The sequence below is a fragment of the Myxocyprinus asiaticus genome, chromosome 19, assembly GCF_019703515.2.
Source record: "Myxocyprinus asiaticus isolate MX2 ecotype Aquarium Trade chromosome 19, UBuf_Myxa_2, whole genome shotgun sequence".
In the NCBI taxonomy this organism is placed as follows: domain Eukaryota; kingdom Metazoa; phylum Chordata; class Actinopteri; order Cypriniformes; family Catostomidae; genus Myxocyprinus; species Myxocyprinus asiaticus.
Genome location: NC_059362.1, coordinates 25,679,550 through 25,700,752, shown reverse-complemented (window position 1 = coordinate 25,700,752; position 21,203 = coordinate 25,679,550). Strand labels below are relative to the sequence as shown.

The 21,203-nt window shown below is 36.7% G+C and overlaps 1 protein-coding gene across 2 annotated transcripts in view; it reads left to right on the top strand.

The window, feature by feature from the left end:
- LOC127410237 (capping protein inhibiting regulator of actin dynamics-like) overlaps positions 1–21,203 on the top strand; it is a 36,619-nt gene that overhangs the window by 895 nt on the left and 14,521 nt on the right. Inside the window, exon 1 of one of the 2 annotated variants that reach the window (XM_051645395.1) lies at positions 15,929–17,450. The exons of the other annotated variant lie outside the window; for it this stretch is intronic. Within the exon in view, the coding sequence (XP_051501355.1) occupies positions 17,384–17,450 (67 nt within the window). The 5' untranslated portion in view covers positions 15,929–17,383. Of the gene's footprint in view, positions 1–15,928; positions 17,451–21,203 lie in introns of those variants that run through there. 2 annotated transcript variants of the gene reach the window in all.

Here is a 21,203-nt window from a genome sequence, read left to right as displayed (position 1 = left end):
GTTTCTTTGTCTGTATTTGATTCCAAGATCCACTATATAAACACCCTAAACTGATATATGGTGATCCTGCATGCATTGAGTTGTTTATTGCGCATCTATCAATACTCAAATATTGAGGATGTGATGTAAAAATGGTAACACCAATTACTAATAGCATGCAGAAAACCCCTACATTTACTATACTATTTAATATAAGGTTGTGATTTCCTCTCACGGTCCACTTCATATAACACATGAATTTGTGTTATATAATTTGGATGGATTTTTAGTAGATGTAGAGACATACATGTACTTCTCAGCTTTAATTATGTTGTGTTTATTTCATAGAAACATGTGACCTGAAGCACACCACCATCATTCTGAATTTCTTGGGTCTTAGGCTTCTAAAATGTTTGACCAAATCAAATTTGACCAAAGCACAAAAACATTAGGCTAATTATAAGCTCCCAAATCCTTTTATTATTCCTCATGAAAACTCAGTTAATAAATCATCATGTAAATGTAAGGTCATGAATCCTTAATGAAAAATTTGAATCGCACATTAAAGGTGACAACCATAACATATCACACTATAAAATCTAATTAGCTGACCTTACTTAGATTTTTTAAAGCAATCGGTTTGCATGCTTTTTTTAAGTACTCATTTGACTCAAGTAAACTGAACTTAATTTTTATGAGTAATGTTAACTAGTTACAAGTAAACTTAACTAATGTGTGATTAAAGTATCATTGTTTTTATAATATATTTTACAGTGTAAGGTAAATTATGACTGGGATCTCCATTCATCACATTGGATTCTCCACAGTACTTCGTAGTGCACATAAATCTGCACTTTAGTAAATTACAACTGAGTAAAGAAAAATGGCCTAAAAGTTACAGGCTCCAAGTTCATCAGAGGTAACACTACTCACCCTAATGGTGACTTCACACAAACCACAACTATCAACCAGCTACAACAAAACAACAACAATAATCATCCCTTGTTTTGATCAAACATACATAATTTATTCAAGCACAGTAGATATTGCACACATCTGGAATTTTTTACTTAATAATTTTGAGTTAGTTGTACTCTAAGTCAAAGTTTAAAGAATGTATATTTTTGAGTTATGATTCCAAAAAGTACTGTTTAATTAGGACAAATTACATGTTTTTAGGGTTTGGAGAGTAACGATAACTTAATTAAAACTAGTAAGAATAGTAAAAATTAAACTTAAGTCCAATAAAAAAATAAAATAAATATAAAAAACAATTACAATTTGAGATAGTATTTAAAGTGTAATAGATCAATAAGAGAAAATTAATAAGAGAAAAATTTGACAACATACATTGGGTTCTGTCCTCTTAAAAATAGCACAAGAAACACTGCTCATTCAGTTGTACATCCTCAGGCTTGCCATTTGAAGGCTAAAAATGTCCATTTTCAAAACTGGAAACAGCCCCAGAAGTTCCCACTACCGACCTCGATTTGGGGGCATGTTTCCCTGAAACACCCTGGAGGTTTGTGCATTCTAGTAGAGGAAACCAGAGAGACTTTTCCTGAGGCTTACTCCCACCATAAATAATTCATGAAAAGGCCCATTAATATTAATCCATAAAAAGTACTGCATCAATACAAGATGACCAGTGAAGGGGAAAGACCCTGTGTGTTTGACCTGAGTGTTTATGCTTTTGTTGGTGAGACAGACGATCCCACAGCATAATCTGAATAAGGTTACACAGAGCAATGGGTGTGCCTTAAGCATGCTGGACTAGAAGTATGTTATTTTCCATCACAATTAATCCCACTTTATTATACTCACAGATTTGATGTGATAAATATGCCATTGTCCCTAAAACGTGGTATAACGTTGCTCTCTGGTCTGTTATTATGACACAGACAGATAATACAAATATATACTCCACCACTGATCACTAGGGGAATTCATATTGCCCTAGGCTGCAGATATTCAAATAGATAGTGTATACACATTCATAGACATTCTGTATGTAGATAGGCACTATTAAACATTGTATAAATAGCCACTGAAAACACAAACCTTATATACAGTATAAGGTAACACGAGCTGTACATTTGTATAATTAGAAAATGATAAAATCTCTAAGATCTTTTATGAGCAGAGATGTACACTTAAGAATAGCACATTAAATAAAATGTGGCCATACTGTATGTTTTCACTGAATGGTGAGGGATATTAAAGGCAATCTAAGTAGAACTTAGATACTATCTACTGACTGAGAAAATTACATTCACTTAGCAATATGGCACTGATTGAGTGTATGTATGGAAACTGGGCAAATGCTGCCTTTACACTAGAACACTCTGACATATAGGTCAGTCCATTAGTCTGGGGCAAGTGGTGATTCACATGCAGTTGAGGTCAGAGTTCAGTTGGTTTTGTGTCCTCATTAGTGTAAACAAGGCCTTTATGTGTTTATTTTATGTACATTCATTTAGTGCAAACACAAAGATGTTGCACAGTATGCTGGTATTTTATATTTTTACGTTTTTGCAACAAACTCAAATACTACAAGAATTATTAATATTTCATAATTAATTATTTATGAATGTTTAATAATTCATCTGAATGGTTATTGCTTTTACTAAGGCTTTTGTGATAAATAGTGAAGCAGGGCACACACACACAAACTAAAAATAGATAAGGCAGAATGATACCTTTCAAATCATTGATGCAGATCTTCAGTAGCCAAACACAATCAGTGCAGACCACTATCAACAATGATACTGCAGTAGCAGTTTGTATGAAAAGAGGGAGAAATGCTTTTAAAGATTTAGGACTAAGAAAAGAGGAGTAAGTGAGACTGCCGACTGTGTTTCTCTGAGACGCACACAAAAAAGGCTGTATGTACAACTGTTTGTACTGAGTTAGAGAAGGACATTTTGGGTGTGTTTGAAAGAGGGAGTGAGAGAGAGAGAGAGACAGCAACTAGAGACATAACAAATGTATGTCTGTTAGGGAACACACTGTAATTACAGTACCTGGTTCAACCCAATTTCTCCTCTCATTTTAATCAGCAAGTTGGTACTGTAAGTAAGACATTTTAGTCTCTCTCTGCTAACACAGCACTATTATACAATGATGCTATAAATAATTGTAAAAATTGTAAAAATATAGCATCTAATTTCACAGAAACCATAAAGTCATGTTGTACAGAAAATCCATAACCAAAACACAGGTTGGTCCTTGAGTACACATATCTTTGACATCGGATAGTAATACAATGGCAACCCTGCTAAAAAATTTCTGCTTAGACCAGCATTAATATTTATGCTAGGAAAAGCTGCTTAATAATACTGGTTTGGGGCTGGTGTAGCTGATGAACCTGAAGCCAGGCTGTTTACAAGCACTTGTGAAGTGAAGCTGGTTGACAAAGAAAGTGTTGCCGGTTTATAAGCATGAAACACCAGCACAAGACTGATCACACTGTGAATTCAGCAACAGCAGGTTGAAAGTTTTGCTGCTGAAATCAGTCTGTTCTTACCCATTTTCGAATCACTGCCCCCAGTGTCCAAAGCTGTAAGTGTTGTTAAATGTATGGACATATGTGAACTGCAGTTTCCGAATGAAATATCCACAGAGTGGCGCCAAAATCGTATTTTTAGTTGTAAAATGTTATAATTCAGTCAACAGGAATGCATATTTTATTAACTGTACCCCCAAACCCCAACCCTAAACCTTAAAGTTAGTGGAGTAAAAAAATTACCACCATTGGTATCAAATTAATCAACATTGTTTGTGTGAACGCGATTACTTCCTGGTTTCCACGGGACCATAACCCAAGCATAGCATGTTGCTTGTGCAACACGAAAATGTTTTCTCACAGCCAAGTTGACACCATTACCATTCAATTACCACTGATGTATCATGCCTTGCTGACAGTGACTACGTTTACATGAACACCAGAAAGTGGCATATTGCGAGAAAGTAGTGTTCCCTTTTACATGCACTGTGTAAGCGGCATACTCTTTACTCCCGTTAACATGCATCTCGGTCAGTAAGCAGCTTTCTCCACAGCAACATTATTTCCCCTCAACGTTTGTGTAAATAACAAACATGATATCCGAGGAAGACTTCACTATTTTATTCTTCATTGCTTTACTTTATTTCTAGATATTCCTGAGTTGTTGCTGTGTTTGTATCCTTAACTTTCTACCGCAAACTGCAGCGGATTGGCGCTGCAATAGTGGGATTTCCTCTTATGTAAAACTCTGGGATTACCCCAATGTACCAGCTCATATATGTGAACGTGAGGGACCATCAGTATTTTACACTGGTGTGTATAAATGGGTATAGTTTATAGTGTATGTGCTTTTCCCACTATACTCCCAGAAATGTTGAATACTTCCCGTTTTTTTGACACGTTGTTGGGCTCCATCCTATGACGTTTTGTTATCCTGTCTGTTCATGCACATGCGCACTATTCAAAAACCTGTAATAATACCGCTTATGCGTTTACATGACCACATAAGCCGTGTTTTCTGGGAGAAACCTGGGTATGTTAAACCGCTTTCTCTTGATCCCTTAAACAGTGTAAGGAAAGCACCATTCTTGTTTACATGAAGTTTCAGAACACCGCTTTCTACAAAAACCCTGGAATAAACAATTTTCTCAAGTGCATGTAAACATGGTCAGTGTTTACCTTTAGTTCATGCAAACACTCTAGGGCAGAGATGCCCAAACTGGGGCCTGTGGGCCAAAGTTTGCCCATGGTGACCTTTGATTTGAGCCGCCTTGCAGTATATGACAAGAGGGGGAAAAAATTGAAATTCCCGCAAGTTCCACGTTTATAATGCGGGAAACTCCCGCACACTTTTATTCACTTTACAGTGCTGCTGCGAATTATTAAAACAATAGATATAGATGAACAAATCAAATCAATAAACTTGTTTTTCTATCAAACTTTTATTCCAAAAATGCACGAGTAAATCCACTCTCTATCCCTTTCTCTCACGTGCAGCTGCAGCAGCACGTTGAGCACTTGCTGAGTTTAGTGGGAGCGTGCGAAAGAAAGAAAGAAAGAAAACTTTTGTTGGCCTTGTTGTGAGAATTGGTTAATGACTGACTAGAAATCAAATTTTCAACAAAATCAAATTTAAGACTACAAAAGTTGAGCTCAGTGAATTCATTTTGTGCACTTTTTACTGGGGAAATGTGCTTTACTGAAGTGGGCTGCTTGCCTTGATATGTTTCTCCTACAGATCTTGAAATATAATGTTTTAGATTGAATCTGTTCCACCATGATTCCTTTCTGTGTCTGTTCTGTGGGAGTTTTTATTAAATGCCAGTATTTGCTGCCAGTGTGAGGCCACAGAGTCACCACAGTCTTTGAAGTTTACCACATCCAAGGAACACTCAGCCTTCTAGTGCAATAGATTTTTAATCTTATTTTAACACTGTTACAGTACTAGAAATACCAGTGAGATAAACTTTCTTTTTAGAACAGAACACAAATGGTTGGAAATATCATGGTTAAAGCCACAGCTTGTAATTTCTTTGCCAATGGGGCATTGGAATAATGACTGTTTCCGGATAGGTTTCCCAGTTAAGGTCCAGATATACTTCATACGAAATCAAAGAACGAATGGGTATGATGTCATTTAGAACTAAATCGGGCAAAAAAGAAGGTGTTTTTGCATTTGTTTCCATGTTCGTAACAGCTCGTCTGGGTGAACTTTTAGGAAAAATTCTGACTATAACTGACTGCTAAACACCTTGCTGCCATTGTTCCACGTCATTGGTAGGTGTGACCTGAAGCTCCACCTTCTACTTTGTTTACATTTGTCAGTCAATATTCAATGTGAACACATCGGGATGTAAGACTATTTGTCATCTACTCAAATATTCTCAAGTGCCATTCACTCATGTGCCATCTGCAGCAAAAGCCATTCACACATCTGCCCAAAGTAAGATATGCCTATCACCATTCTTTTGTCTGTATTTTGCCTAAAATTACTGTTTTATACACCCATCTTTGCAGTTGTATCAGTGTCATCATAAATTACAATAACAGAGTGTATTCAGCGCATATTATGGCCGCGTATAACGTGTTAGTGCATTAGCGTCATGAATTCAGAATCTAAAGAAGACAAATTAAAAATGTTCTGCTGCATATATATTACTATAAATACCTCCCCCCCCCCTTTTCATTTCATGTTCATTGTTTATTAGTAATAAACAAGTCCATCATGTTAATGCTCAGTGAACATGACCTTCAGTGGTGCTGAAGACAGCAAAAGTGACAGGTATAATTGTTTATGCTTACTGCTTAATTGTTCTTGTCCTTTGAAACTGCATATTACCCTAAAGAGATTTGTAATTACATTGGAGTAGCCATAAGGGATGTTCACTCTACCTAGGCAATCCATATTTTCATCTATGTAGTTAGACTATCACATGAGTGACAGGTAGCTGTTTTTGCCAATATTGATCCACCAAAAGTCTTTATTCAGTTAATGGAGACCTATATTTTTGAAATTTCCTGAACACAATACACACATACATTCACAAACAAGCTTACAGTCACAGTCTTGTCTTTGTGTGTGTTGGGCAGTTTGAAATGATCAATGCATGTCTGTTCTTTCTGCCCTGGTAAGCTGGCCGATGAACAAAGTGGCATTATGTGAGTAGTAACAGAGACGGCAGTATGAACCAGCACACTCCCTCACCATCATCACCCACTTTCTCCTCTCTTGGACACATACAGACATTCATGTATTGTTTTCTGTCATGTGTGTAAACACATCTCACATAAGACATCCTGCAAACACACAAAACCAACATCGACCCCAAAAAGTATTTGGACACATAAGCAGCACTTAAAAATATATAAATGCCTTTACATTATATAACAAATTATCAAACCTAGTGGCTTTTAAAGAAACAATTATAAGTGTGGCTTAAGTGCCCAAAGTTTTATGGCAATACAAATTAGCATATCATCTTTTTTCACACTATATTCAATTTTAATTAGGGATTCCCGATCCGATGCCACTGTAGTGTTTTCCTTAATCCATTTAGATCTATACTTCACTTTGTGGAAATTATTGGGTGGTAATTTATGTGTAAAGAAACACGAACCTCTAACTACACATTATTTTTTTATAAAATATATTAAAAAAACAGTTAGATAAAAATGTGTAGCCTATTAAGAAAAACGTTGTTAACTAGTCTACTGGATAATGAAGCAGCAAAATTAGCAGTAATTTCAGTGAAAGTCTTCAGCAGAAAAGAAGCTCTCATTGCATTTTTTGTTTTCGTGTCATTCACAATGGATGTTACAAGCCAACTGAACTATCAAGCATCTACATCTGAGATGGAGTTCATGTTTAAAGGGGTCATGACATGAGGAATAAAAGTTCCCTTGATCTATTGACATATAAGAGGTCATTGTAATATAAAAACATACTGTAAGTTTCAGAACTGAAAACTTCCTCCTTAATAGAAAAAGAGCATTTATTTAAACCAAGCTGCAAAAACGGCTCGTTTGGAATTCGTGGAACTTCATGGAAATACATCTGCATATGCAATGCCTATTTTTCCGTCATTGTACCCTTGGCCCCGCCCATTGGTGCTCAGTCAGTCACACAGGTGAAGAGGAGAGAGGAGGCCTGTCATGGGAGATTCATCCAAAGTCGACTTACACAGGACACCTTCATGTGCCTGTCTGGATTTAAATGTTTTTCTACATAAACTTGCACGGCTTTGACCATTATCATACATCTCGCACTGCTTTTAAAAGACGAGGTGTCAAGTTATAACTCTAAAAAGGATCTCCCATTGTGTTTCAATAAGCTGCACTATCTTGCTGTTGTGCTGTTTTGAAGGCGTCCTGGACCGTTTTTGCACCCATCTGTGTCTACATGGAAGTCTTTCATCGTTTTGATGTGTTTATGGTGATGTGTGCCACGTTTTAAGAGCGGGACGTGTGCAACTTTTAAAAATGCGTCTCATTCTGCTGCTGCCACTGACTGGGAGAAACACATGCAGTCCTGTGTGTAAACAAACACGGAAGATGTAAAATGTGAAGATCAGCATCTCTGATTTGGCCTGTTGAAGCTGGTTTAAGCACACAACATCACTGTGCATTGTATTACATTTGTGTATTCAGAACATTTCAGCGTCGATTGCTTGTGAAACAGTCACAATATGATTCAAGCTTTGCAAAGGAACTATTATTGAAAGATGGGGCAGTTAAAGTTTGACTGTTGAAAGAAAAACCGTAACCAGTTCCATTCACTAATGTTTTTTAAATGTCATGACAGTTTGACAGTTTATGGTACTCCTTGAGTGAACAGTTTGATACATTTAGATGAAATGTGTTGGGTGTACATTAGGTGCAAACCCTGAAATGTAGTTTTAAAATGTTATGTGGTGTTTGTTCAATTTCTTTGGATTGCGTTAAAAAAAAATGCCTGTATTGGAAGGGCTGCACGGTGTTAGCCAATCACAACAGTGGGCGTTTACATTGAAGTCTTAAAGGACCAGATAGCTTAAAACCGAGCATTTCAGACAGAGGGCCAGAGACAGGGTGGAAAATTATTATATATGATTAAATTATGACTGTTTGGTGCAAACAAAAAAACAAAAAAACAACTTTACTAACATTATAAGTGGACCTCAGGGAAGATAATAATAATAATAAAAAAAAAAAGAGTATGCCATGACCCCTTTAAAGCCAAAAAATAGCAGCACATCTCCAGGTAGCACACGTACATCTCAGAGATGTCCGTTTTAGAGTGTTTCATCTGGAAAGCATTACAATCTAATTAACATCTGCTACAAATCTTAAAATGATCAGATTTACAAGCATTCTAAATTATAAATGTCTCAAAGACATCTGCTGAATGTCTTAAAGACGTATTGCAGATGAACCTAAAAAATACGTCTTCCAGATGTAAACACACAGATCAAATAGACGTCTTGGTGATGTAGGTGTGTTATCAGGGTCATAAGCCCCACCTGTGCTTTGAGTTTGTGCCAACAGACCAGCGCGCTGCGCATGCAGACTGTATATTTATTTATTAAACATTTTATTAATCTTTTGTGATTCACATTTCTAGAATCTGAATAAAATGCATGAGTAATATGGACTACTTTAATTGTGCTTTTATGGTTCTTTAATGTCATTTTCTTGAGCTTAACAATAATGACCATTACTAACATGAGTGGTATCGGATTTGAAACAGGCTCGTCAAATCAATATCCGATCCAGTTTAAAATATCCATATCACAGCAGATATCGATCCAGGTATCGGATCGGTTCATTCCTAGTTTTAATAGGGACATTTGTGAGTTTTTCATCATTTGTAAGTTACAAAATGTGTGTACATGAAGAAACAAATATACAGTATAATCATCCTTTTTTGCACACAGCAACACACACACACACACACACACCACTATAAGCATTCTTGAGCTCTCTTTGCATCTGTGAAATGTGACACCTGACTCTAGGTAATACCCCAGCTCCACAGTAACAGCAGGCAGGTGGAACAGCCACACTGCATACAAGCATACATACTACCTTCTTACCCAGATAAATCGACAAGCAGGTAAGTCTTTATTCTTTAGTACTCCCTCAACCATACAGTGTATGTAATCAAGCCTTCTTTGTGTAATGCATGTGGTATGACAGTGTTAAAACACAGTAGGCTTCTGTTCATGAAATTGTCTTTATCTCTCGACAGTCCCACATCCTCAAAGGGACATTGTGCCTTTCCTGTCGTATTTATTGTAATTAAAATTTATGTAAGCGCACATTCAGTGATAACCATGTGTTAGAATCAAGAACATTGCTTTTTAGTTGTTTACAGTATTTTGAATACAACCATTTATTGTTATTGTAAAATATAATTTACTTCATTAAATGGAGCTTTTCTACCTACTTTCAGTTGTCACACAGTTCCATCCTAATATTTGTTAGTATATGTCAGAGGCCAAGAAATGTATTGTGATTTGTGAGTGTGATTATGCATGTACTGTATGTAAACTGTATCTATGATAACATGATTACTGTACAACTCTTCCCCTGATCTTTCCCTATTTCTCCGTTCTCCTGCAGGACAACTATCCTTTTTTTAATGTTATTTCAAACCCATCTTTATACCTTTTTATATCTTCTATATATCTTATCCTATTTTTTGGATCCTTTGTATGGATGTATTTATATACATTTATATGCAAAAACAAGTTTAGACCACAGGAAAATTCTGGCTCTCTGTTTTTCTGGGTAAAGGTTACTCAATCTACACCAGCCCAGCCCCTTGCAGATTCACACAGACTTCTGCACAGTTTGTTGCAATCTTATACAAATGACTTAGAAAAAAAGAGACTGGGCTGACTCAAGAGCTTGCTCATGGGACTGCAGACAAAGTACCAGGTGAAAATACAGCATTATGGAGTTGTATCAAAAATCTTTTTTCTTTTGTAAGGACGGAGGTCTATTATTTAGTATTAGAAGCACTCTGTTGAAGATCTGCTGTTGAAGATCAATAAAAACTTAACAATGATTTGCCTTTTTTGCCATATATATTATATATTTAATATATATGCTATATTATATTTACATTACTGTCATTTACACTGCCACAGGGTTCAGTTCATAAAAGTAAGATTTGGATGAGAATTTCCTGGTTCATAGTGATGAAAGGCAACCGTGACATCCATTGTGGTCTTTCGGCCATTTGATGAAAAGTCTGTTTATCTGATCTCTATAACCAACCACCATCATTCATCCTGAATCATAATCCAGTTAGATGTATCAACCTTCATTTTTGAAATAACACTATTAAGATAAAACATGTTATTATTGCTAGTTTCAATAGACATATATAAGCTCTGATTCAATGGTGTTGTTATATTTTCTCCTAAAGCGCCAAGGAGCAGCAACAGAGAGTTGTAAATCAAGGTGCAGAAGGTTCAATCCATGTTCCCTAAGGTTTTTCTTCAGTGGTGTGCAGCTCTTTCTAGCTGTGCTGCTGAACTAGGTAAAAGTGTGCTTTTGTGCTCTGTAAGCAGAGGCAGCTAGACCAGCTTTGCAATACGCTGTGCAGTCAGCCATCCCATTTCACTTCAGTGATTTCTAGCTGTTCCTTTAAGCTGCCCCATTGAACAACTAGCTTGCCATCATGATAATGTATACCTTATATGGCTCTTTGCATAGCAACATCATTTCACCATTTTTACTTAACACATTCAGTGAAGGCTCTGTGTGCTATGCTTAATGTGTAGTCAATACTGGCAGTTCTGTGTGCTGTTTCATATTAAGGCTACAATGACATAAATGAAGCAATGAGAAGCTGTGGTGTTTTTGCTTAATATTGTACTTAGTTATATCATTTTTTGTTTCATCATATACAACATTAGCTTCACTAAAATCATCTTTACACTGCCATGTGTAGGTTAGGGTGGCTCTTAGGTGGCGTTTGTGCAGCATTCCAATTCTAACTCAGCTGGTGTACTAGTCTTAGCTGGTCTCCCAGCCTGGTCAGGCTTGTTTTGGCTGGTTTTAGAGGGGTTTGGGGCACATGTCAGCTGGTTAGGCTGAGAGACCAGATGACTGAATCTGACCAGCGTGCACAAGAATCAACACAGAAGGCTACATTTTGGCAAGTAAATATAGTAGAAAAACATTAAGTTCTTTACATTGAATTAGTTTTAGTTTTTAATTAGAATTAGCGTGAAATTGGAAAATATTAGGTAAATTCTACATTTGTACTCAATTTAAATGTAAAAATTAATGCTCTAGCTTAAAAGTAAATATTAATTCTGATTTTGTTTCTTAATAATCTTGTATCAAAAACCTTTTTACTAAATTTTACTTAACTTTTATTGTTACATGTAGTAACAATTGTGAAGTCTTGAGTTAATTTTCTACTCAAAATGACCCGTTCATGATAAAAAAAAATTGATCTGTTGATTGTTAGTCAACGTGCTTTGCACCGTGTTCACGTCTGCGTGTACACCTCTGGATCTAAGTAAAGTAAATCTTTACTTGAGAATTTCTCATTAAAGCCACCAAGTATTGTGTGTAGCCTTTAATTAAAAATATGGTGTGAAATTTACTTGCAATTTTTGTGTGTAAATTGTTTCCTAGGTTGTTGTTTTTTAAAAAAGTAAACCCCACTTCAAATTTTTTCAGTGGGTGGGTGTGAGATTGTGATTTCTGTGTGAATACTTTTATGCCACCTTTTTGTGGTTCATTAAAACATTTGCGTTAATGCTTTTATTTTTCATGGCGTATATGCTGTGCATGTTTGTAGTGTAAAGATGGCTTATTCAAAGCTCTTTAAAACAACTTTTCAAAACCTTGAAATGTATGTATTATTGTATTGAAGTGAATGCTGTTTGGCCTAGGACAGCAGCAGCATCTTATCTGGAAGGCCTGGCACTCAGGTATAGCACATGGTCAAGCTTTCCTTTACAAAAGGTATATCAAAAGCAGCTTATCCATGTGGCACTTTACCTGACCATATCCACTGCAGCAATATCACTAGTGCATCCTCATCTTGCATGAATTTTACTGCAATATTCAAGACCACTCTATAGGGTGTGTCATCTTGGCTCAGTCACTTTGTGAAGGTTATTATAGGATATCTTATGACTTATAATGAGTAATGTAGCTATTAGATACATTGATTTTTAGGTTCAGGAGTCACAGGGACACTGTTCCAAGAATCCACTTGCAGTCCATTTCTGGTTGGTCAAACAAGCAAGTCTGAGCTTGAAATGCCTGTAACAATGGTTAGAGCTTCTCTTGGTGTTATTGCTTAGTTTTGAGGTTAGCGGGAAGGTCAGAAGTACTGGTTTTTACCATTACATTTTTGGCATTGGGTGAAATTAGCACTGTGCAGCTAGAGGAGTGGGGTAATTTGCTGTAGCTCTGCTGCCTTTAATTAGTGTTTCTGCAGTTTATGTTCATCTGGGGTATTTCTTGCAGGGTTCCCATGTCCATAGGAAACATGGAAATATCATTTAAAATTTTGAAAAGTATGGCAATTTTTAAATTGTGTTTTGCAGACCTGGAAAAGTCATGGAAATTACTAAAACCTTACAAGTCATGGATATTTCTATTTGGAATATACATTTTTCTAGTTACACTTTACTCTAAAATATTTCATTGGCTAGAAATTGTTTGCGTACAGTAAAACTTGCTTGCAAGCACTAGTGTTGTCCAATTTATGAGCGAATCATTCTTTTGAGGAATCAGTCAAAATCAGTCTAAATGATTCAGGAGCGAATTGCTCTGAATCTTAAAGGAATATTCCTGGTTCAATACAAGTTAAGCTCAATCGACAGTATTTGTGCCATAATGTTGATTACCACAAAAAATTATTTAGACTCGTCCCTCCTTTTCTTTAAAAACAAAAATCTGGGTTACAGTGAGGCACTTACAATGGAAGTTAATGGGGCCAGTTTTTTAAAGTCAGAAATGTGAAGCTTATAATTGTATAAAAGCACATACATTAATTCTTCTGTTGAAACTTGTGTATTATTTGAGCTGTAAGGATGTTTAAATGTTATTTTTACAGTCATTTTAGGGTTTGTTGACATTACATCTTCATGACAACAAAGTTGTAAAATTGCCTATAACTTTACACAGAAAAGGTTAGTAAGCGATTTTATCACACTAAAATTATGTAAACACACATACTGTTTTTGTCTTGTCACTATACTTTTGAAATAGTTAGTATTTTAAAGGTGCAGTATGTAAGATTTAGAAACCCTTGTTATTAATGACACCTGTGGCCGTTAAGTGAACTGCAGCCAGCTACCTGTTGCTCGTGCTCGCGCACACACTCCATAGGGACACGAGCGAGCATCGGCCAAAACAGTGACGTAACGTACAAAGAGACTGAACGTGATTCACCGACATCATGCTGACAGATGAGGTAGCATAATTAAAATTACACAGTTATGATTGTTTTACTACAAACTTTGAGACTGCATATTATATTTGACTCTCCAGTGCTGGAACAGGGCTAAAACAAAGTGTGGATATAGGTCTGACTATGCGAGACTATAGTTTGAAGTAATCACTTTTCTTTGCATGATACATTGACTGCATTCATACGATAGCCAATGTTGGCGTTAGTTAGCTAGCCTGCTTTATCAATAGCTGTTAGCTAAATTTGATGGATGATGACAGTAGCTGTTTATAAAATAGACTGTACATTATAAATTTGTTGACACAATTCAGTATTGATGTGATTCCATCACAACTGTCATTTTGATATATCAATGCGTTATTGTTTTATAATAACAGATTGTATAAATTTTGTGTATAACCAAGTTACATTACACTAATAAATGGAGCTTTTTGCATTATCCTGAACATTGTCTAGCATTCATTTAATGTATTATTGTAGTTTACCTTGCTGAATAATTACAGATTAACATTGTTTATGACAGTTACTGTGCAGGCAAGATCAAGTTAGCTAAAATTACACAGATCAATCCTTATGGCACTATATTTCACATGCTTTGCAGTTATATAAGCTTACCTGTCCAATAAGAAGAATGCCAATTCAGGGTTGGTTTTGATCCCCAAAACCGAATGAAGTTCCCTCCAGGAATCAAATGCCCTGCCGATGTTCACTCTAGTTTTTGCACGACCACGATCATGTTCCCACTTAGCCAGACGGGATTCAGTAGATACATTTTTTGTTTAGTTTTTTTGGCTTACTCTGAGTTTGTTTAGGAGTCGGTGTTTTGCTGGGAGCCAGACGTTTGCTGGATTCCATCTCAAAGATAACGTTACATAGTGTCGCAGACTGTCTGTTGACGCTGTTGAATAACGGAAGAGAAGCTACTGTCTGAGGCAAGGCTCAAGGGAGCGCGCATAAACGTCACATCCTTTGGATTTTCCTGGCAAAACCGACCCTTCACATGAAAATCAGTCTACAGGCTTTAATAGGCAACCTAGGAAGTCCAGGAAGGGCTAATTTTTTAAGTTGCGTTACAAGCCGTTCACACATTGGCAAAAAAAAGGCAAATATTACATGAAAATTGTTACATACTGCACCTTTAATGCTTATGAATTGGCACCACTGACTTCCATTGTAAGTGCCTCACTGGAACCCAGATTTTTGAGAAGGATATAGCTGCAGGCATAGCTCCAAAAAGTGGCGTGAGCTCTAAATTGCCATTAAAGATATAGGGAGCCCCTAACCTAACCGTTTCCCTAACCTTAACCCTTTTGGAGTTGGCGCAACCCCCTTTTGGAGTAACCCCACCCTTGTTTGTAGTAACCCCTCTCTCTTCTGGAGATTCTGACCTGACTTAGTGTTCTCCGGCCTGCAGCTATACCTGCTTGAGATTTTTGCTTTTTTTTAAAGAAAAGGAGGGGGGAGTCGAAATGAACTTTTGTGGTAATCAATATTTAGCCACAAATGCTGTCGATTGAGCATAACTTAGTTAATGTATTATGTATAGTGAACAAACAATTAACAATACATTTTTTACAGCATTTATTAATCTTTGTTAATGTTAGTTAATAAAAATACAATTGTTTATTGTTAGTTCATGGTGCATTAACTAGTTAACAAATACAACTTTTGATTTTAAAAATGTATTAGTATATGTTCAAATTAACCTTAACTAAGATTTATAAATGCTTAATAAGTATTGTTAATTGTTAGTTCATGTTAACTAATGTTGTTAACTAATGTTAACAAATGGAACCTTATGTAAAGTGTTACCCCTAAATTGTATTGAACCCGGAATATTCCTTTAATGATTTTTAAAAATCCTTTTCCAGTATGACTGGAATGTAATGGAAAAGTTAAAGAAATTAATTTGTCAAAAAGTGTGCATGTGGCTGTTACTTGCGCTGTCATCATGTCATCTGGAGATTCTTAAATATGCACAACACAAGCAATTTATTTAACTTACATGTGTCCCAAAATATGACAAATACACATAAATGCAGTAACAGTTTTGTCACAGGTGCACAACCACATCTGGACCAGAATCCCAAACAGACACACACACAAAGCTTTTTTCTCACAGCTGAGTCTGTTCTGACAGTAAGACTTTCAGGATGACCCTGTGAATCATTACAGGACATTGTCTTCTCATAAAAAGAAAAACAACAGACACAGAAGGATGACGTAAGACTCTAATCATTTACAGTTTCCTCTGTTTAACCCATCTGCTATCACAATGCTGCTTTGACAAATGGTTTTTGTCTGCCAAAATGGATGTAGGTTTTGAGGCAATTTGTTTTGTAAATCAACAACAAAAATGGCATTTGGAATTTTTGATAATGGTGTTCTGAATATTCGGGAGAAACACAGGCTGTGCTTCAAAACCTTGTGTGCTACCTATAATAGGAATTATATTGTGTGCATTATCCATAGGAAATTTGATCAGATTCTGTCTTAAGCTGTTATCAAAAAGTTTGCCATTTTTGTTTTTTCCAGCATAACTTGTGTGGGGATGCCATTTACACAAGATGCTACTGGTAGAAAAAGTACTTTCAAAGTAGCCATTAATTTCAGTTATGAACAGACTGCTGACCAGGCATATATCGGTAACACTTTACGAGATTCCATTCGTTAACATTAGTTAATGCATTAGGTAACATGAACTAACAATGAACTATATATTTATTACATAATTTAGTCATCTTTGTTAATGTTAGTTAATAAAATACAATTGTTCATTGTTAGAAAAATATAATTGTTCATTGTTAGTTCAGTTAGTTCATAGTGCATTAACTAATGTTAACTAATACAACTTTTGATATTAAAACTGTATTAAGTACTGTATATGCTGAAGTTAACATTAACTAAGATTAATAAATGCTAAAAGTATTGTTCATTGTTAGTTCATGTTAACTTATTTTGTTAAATAATGTTAACAAATGGAATCTTATTGTAAAGTGTTACCCATATATCTGATGCAGTTGTACTCTACAGGCTGTGAAAGGAAGAGTGCACAAAATAACTGTGATGCTCTTCACAGAAACAATGCACTGCAATTATACACTGTTATGCATACACTCACACACATTACTATGACATGAAACTTGCATTCAACTTGCATAAATGTGCATACACGCACTTAGAAAGAAAGAGGGAAGGTCCTGCTATTTGGAACCAAAAGATGGCAAGGAGTAGAGGAAGAAAAATTGTTGGAGAGAAATATTGAAAAACAAAACCAGTTTCATGAAAAGTGTTGAGGCTCAAGAAGGAATGAAAGAAAAAGAAATACAAGTGTCTTATGATCTCTGAAAGCCTTTATATCTTATTCATATTTCCATCTCCTCCTTCCATTTTCTTTTCAGACTTGCACACACAAATACATCAATGAGGAAAATACCTCTGTGTTCACATTTACCCCCGCAGACATTGTTACCATGGCGACGGATTGTAAGGAGGCTAAGCTTGACGCACGGGTAGAGGTAACAGTATCTGAAGGCCCAGGTAAACACAAAAACAGAGTGAGGAACTTTCCGAGGGCTTGCTCTTAAAGGGACAGTGCACTGCATCAATGGATCAACTAATTGCATCAAGCTATTTTTTGTCCTTCTGATACATTGTCAGCATCGTCTCTTTAAGAACTGTGTGGTGTGGATGAGTTTGAGTTCATAAAAACTTCAAAAATGTTGTGCTGTGTGCAATGTGCATGCATGTGTGTTTAAATATGACTTTATCACTATGTTACTGTTGCTGCCAAGGGATTACACACAACTTTCCAAATTGAACCTTGACCCCTAAAATTTTTATAACCATGTTTAACCATTACATTTCTGCCTGTGAGTAATGTAATTCTTTCTCAATAAGAGTGACTGTGCATGTGGTGTGCTTTATTATAGTTTGAGCAGCACTTGTTTCTAGATGTTTTTATGGCCATGTAGCTAATGTTAGGCAAACAAACAGAAAGCTGGCATAAAGACATAAGTGACAATTACATTGTTATTTATGATATATGTTGCAATGAATCATGCACTGATGCTGAGATTTTGATTAGGAGTGGGCTGATAGGTTCAGGTGTGCAGTAGAATTATGTTGATAAATACGAATGTACTATCGAGGAGTATTCTGCCATATATAGCCAAAACGCAGTAACTACGCCAAGAATGAAACTGAGAAAAACGGATTTTTTTTTTTAACTATACAGCCAACTATACAGGTTTATAAAATATTCTCACTCAGTGTTCTTATAATCTGAGCATAGTTGAGCCAGACCCGTCTGTCACAGGACAGGTGTTGGGTGTAATCCAATTACAAAGTCATTAGTTATTGTAATTGAATTACTTTTTTAGTAAAAAAAGTAGTGTAATTTATTACACTTTCAATTCTTGTAACCAGATTACAGTTACTGACTTTCAATTAATTAAATTACTCTTTAGTACAGTATAGGGTTATGCATATTTGTAATATAGTATTTATGTAGAATACATTAATTATGGCCCCGTAATGAGTCATTGTGAAGGAGAATTGTGAGGTGCTGAGTAGGCTTGGGATAGATGCCGTTTTCACGCATAGATAATACGAAGATTTTCCAGGTGATTATCGATATATATCGTGATTTTTTTCATATATAAATAGGGTTGCTCGCTGCACAGTAGTCTTTGTCTTTTCAAACATATTCATCAACACAACTGTGGTAAAGTGTGAGTGGCAGGCTGTACGGCCACTCCCTATACGCATATTACGCAGTCTGCATAGGGCACCAACTCCCTAGGGGGGCACCATCTTACCCTAGGGGGCACCAGTAACTCCACTTTATGAAGGTACATAAAAATTTTACAGGGCCAAGGAGCTCAACTCGCATAGTTTTCCATTAAATTAGACCCAAATCATTATCAAAGGACATGCATTATTTAGTCTAGTCATCACTGGATGATATATTGTTCATATGAATCTTTCATATACCTTAGTGGGAAACTGCATAATAAACCTCTGCATTTCTAATCGTTCAGTTTGCACGGTTACACCAGTTTCATACTCTAAGCTGCACACTCCTCAATGTCATTTCATTAATTCTTGAAGAAGTACAAAAACCTTTGTAACTTTGGACTGCCATCAGCTCGTATCTGTGCCTTGTCCATGCCGCGAGCCACTTCAGTAAATGTTATAATCGCCCCCTTGTGGTCTCCCAAAGCTATTACGTAAGGCTAAGCACAAAAATTAGGCTTCTAATTTAAATGTCGGTTGATGTTAATATATTGATGCCTTAATAATGTATTGATAAAATAACATGCTGATCAATAATCTATATATCGATATTTTATGACATCCCTAATGCTGTGTATGACTTGTGTGTAACAATGAATAAGAATGAAATTTAGACATTAATTTGAATTTGTTGAGCGGAAAAGTGTTTTAGAAAGTAACTTAAAAAGTAATGTGATTACAATTTTAGATAAATAATTAGTAATTTTTTGTAGATTACTATTTTTAATTAACTTACCCAACACTGCACAGGACAAATCATGTTCTAAGAGACCCGATTTCATAAGGCAATTCTAACATGTAGTTACTGCGTTTTGCCCTTGTAAGTCAATATTGTATAAAATAACTGTATTGGCAGGTTTGAGTGTGACGTGTAGGGTTGAGTATTATTATGTTAAACTGGACAGGTGTGTGTTATAGCTCGTGTATGACTTATGACTGAGAAGCACAGTCGGTTCTGAGTGAATTGATTTAGCAGCACTGACACTGATAGGAATGGGAAGGGCATGTTTTTGTATAGTGGTTGTAGTATGGAGGAGTACAAGGGAGACACATTGAGGACTACTCAGTGCTGTATCTCTAGCTGAGTGGTATCCACTCACATCATATGCCTTAGTGATTGAGGATGCCTGCAGCACTGTATTGTGAGCCAGTGAAATGGGGTAGCAGCAGCTGGGGATAGAATGCGACTTGGACAAAGCTTTGAAGGGGACATGACGAGACAAAACATCTTTCTTGAAGTAAAGGTGCGAACATACGGTATGTAAATGTGGGAGAGAAATCGAAAAATCGGTGAACTATGAAATCAAATCAAAATTGACCCTATTTAGTTTCCAAATGCAAGTTTCTTGGCTTATTGTGATAGATCCATTGTTTGTTATTCGCACACCAAAATAGTTTTTCTTCGTAATCTTTTGTCAAAATATAGTTACTTTTCCGCTGATGGCACTTTATGTTAGCAAATAGCCAATATACACTATATTGCCAAAAGTATTCGCTCATCTGCCTTTAGACGCATATGAACTTAAGTGACATCCCATTCTTAATCCATAGGGTTTAATATGATGTCGGCCCACCCTTTGCAGCTATAACAGCTTCAACTCTTCTGGGAAGGCTTTCCACAAGGTTTAGGAGTGTGTTTACTGGAATTTTTGACCATTCTTCCAGAAGCGCATTTGTGAGGTCAGACACTGATGTTGGACGAGAAGGCCTGGCTCGCAGTCTTCGCTCTAATTCATCCCAAAGGTGCTCTATCGGGTTGAGGTCAGGACTCTGTGCAGGCCAGTCAAGTTCTTCCACACCAAACTCGCTCATCCATGTCTTTATGGACCTTGCTTTGTGCACTGGTGCGCAGTCATGTTGGAACAGGAAGGGGCCATCCCCAAACTGTTCCCACAAAGTTGGGAGCATGGAATTGTCCAAAATCTCTTGGTATGCTGAAGCATTCAGAGTTCCTTTCACTGGAACTAAGGGGCCAAGCCCAGCTCCTGAAAAACAACCCCACACCATAATCCCCCCTCCACCAAACTTCACAGTTGGCACAATGCAGTCAGACAAGTACCGTTCTCCTGGCAACCCAGATTCGTCCATCAGATTGCCAGATGGAGAAGCGTGATTAGTCACTCCAGAGAACGCGTCTCCACTGCTCTAGAGTCCAGTGGCGGCGTGCTTTACACCACTGCATCCGACGCTTTTCATTGGACTTGGTGATATATGGCTTGGATGCAGCTGCTCGGCCATGGAAACCCATTCCATGAAGCTCTCTACGCACTGTTCTTGAGCTAATCTGAAGGCCACATGAACTTTGGAGGTCTGTAGCGATTGACTCTGCAGAAAGTTGGCGACCTCTGCGCACTATGCGCCTCAGCATCCGCTGACCCCGCTCTGTCATTTTACGTGGCCTACCACTTCGTGGCTGAGTTGCTGTCATTCCCAATCGCTTCCACTTTGTTCTAATACCACTGACAGTTGACTGTGGAATATTTAGTAGCGAGGAAA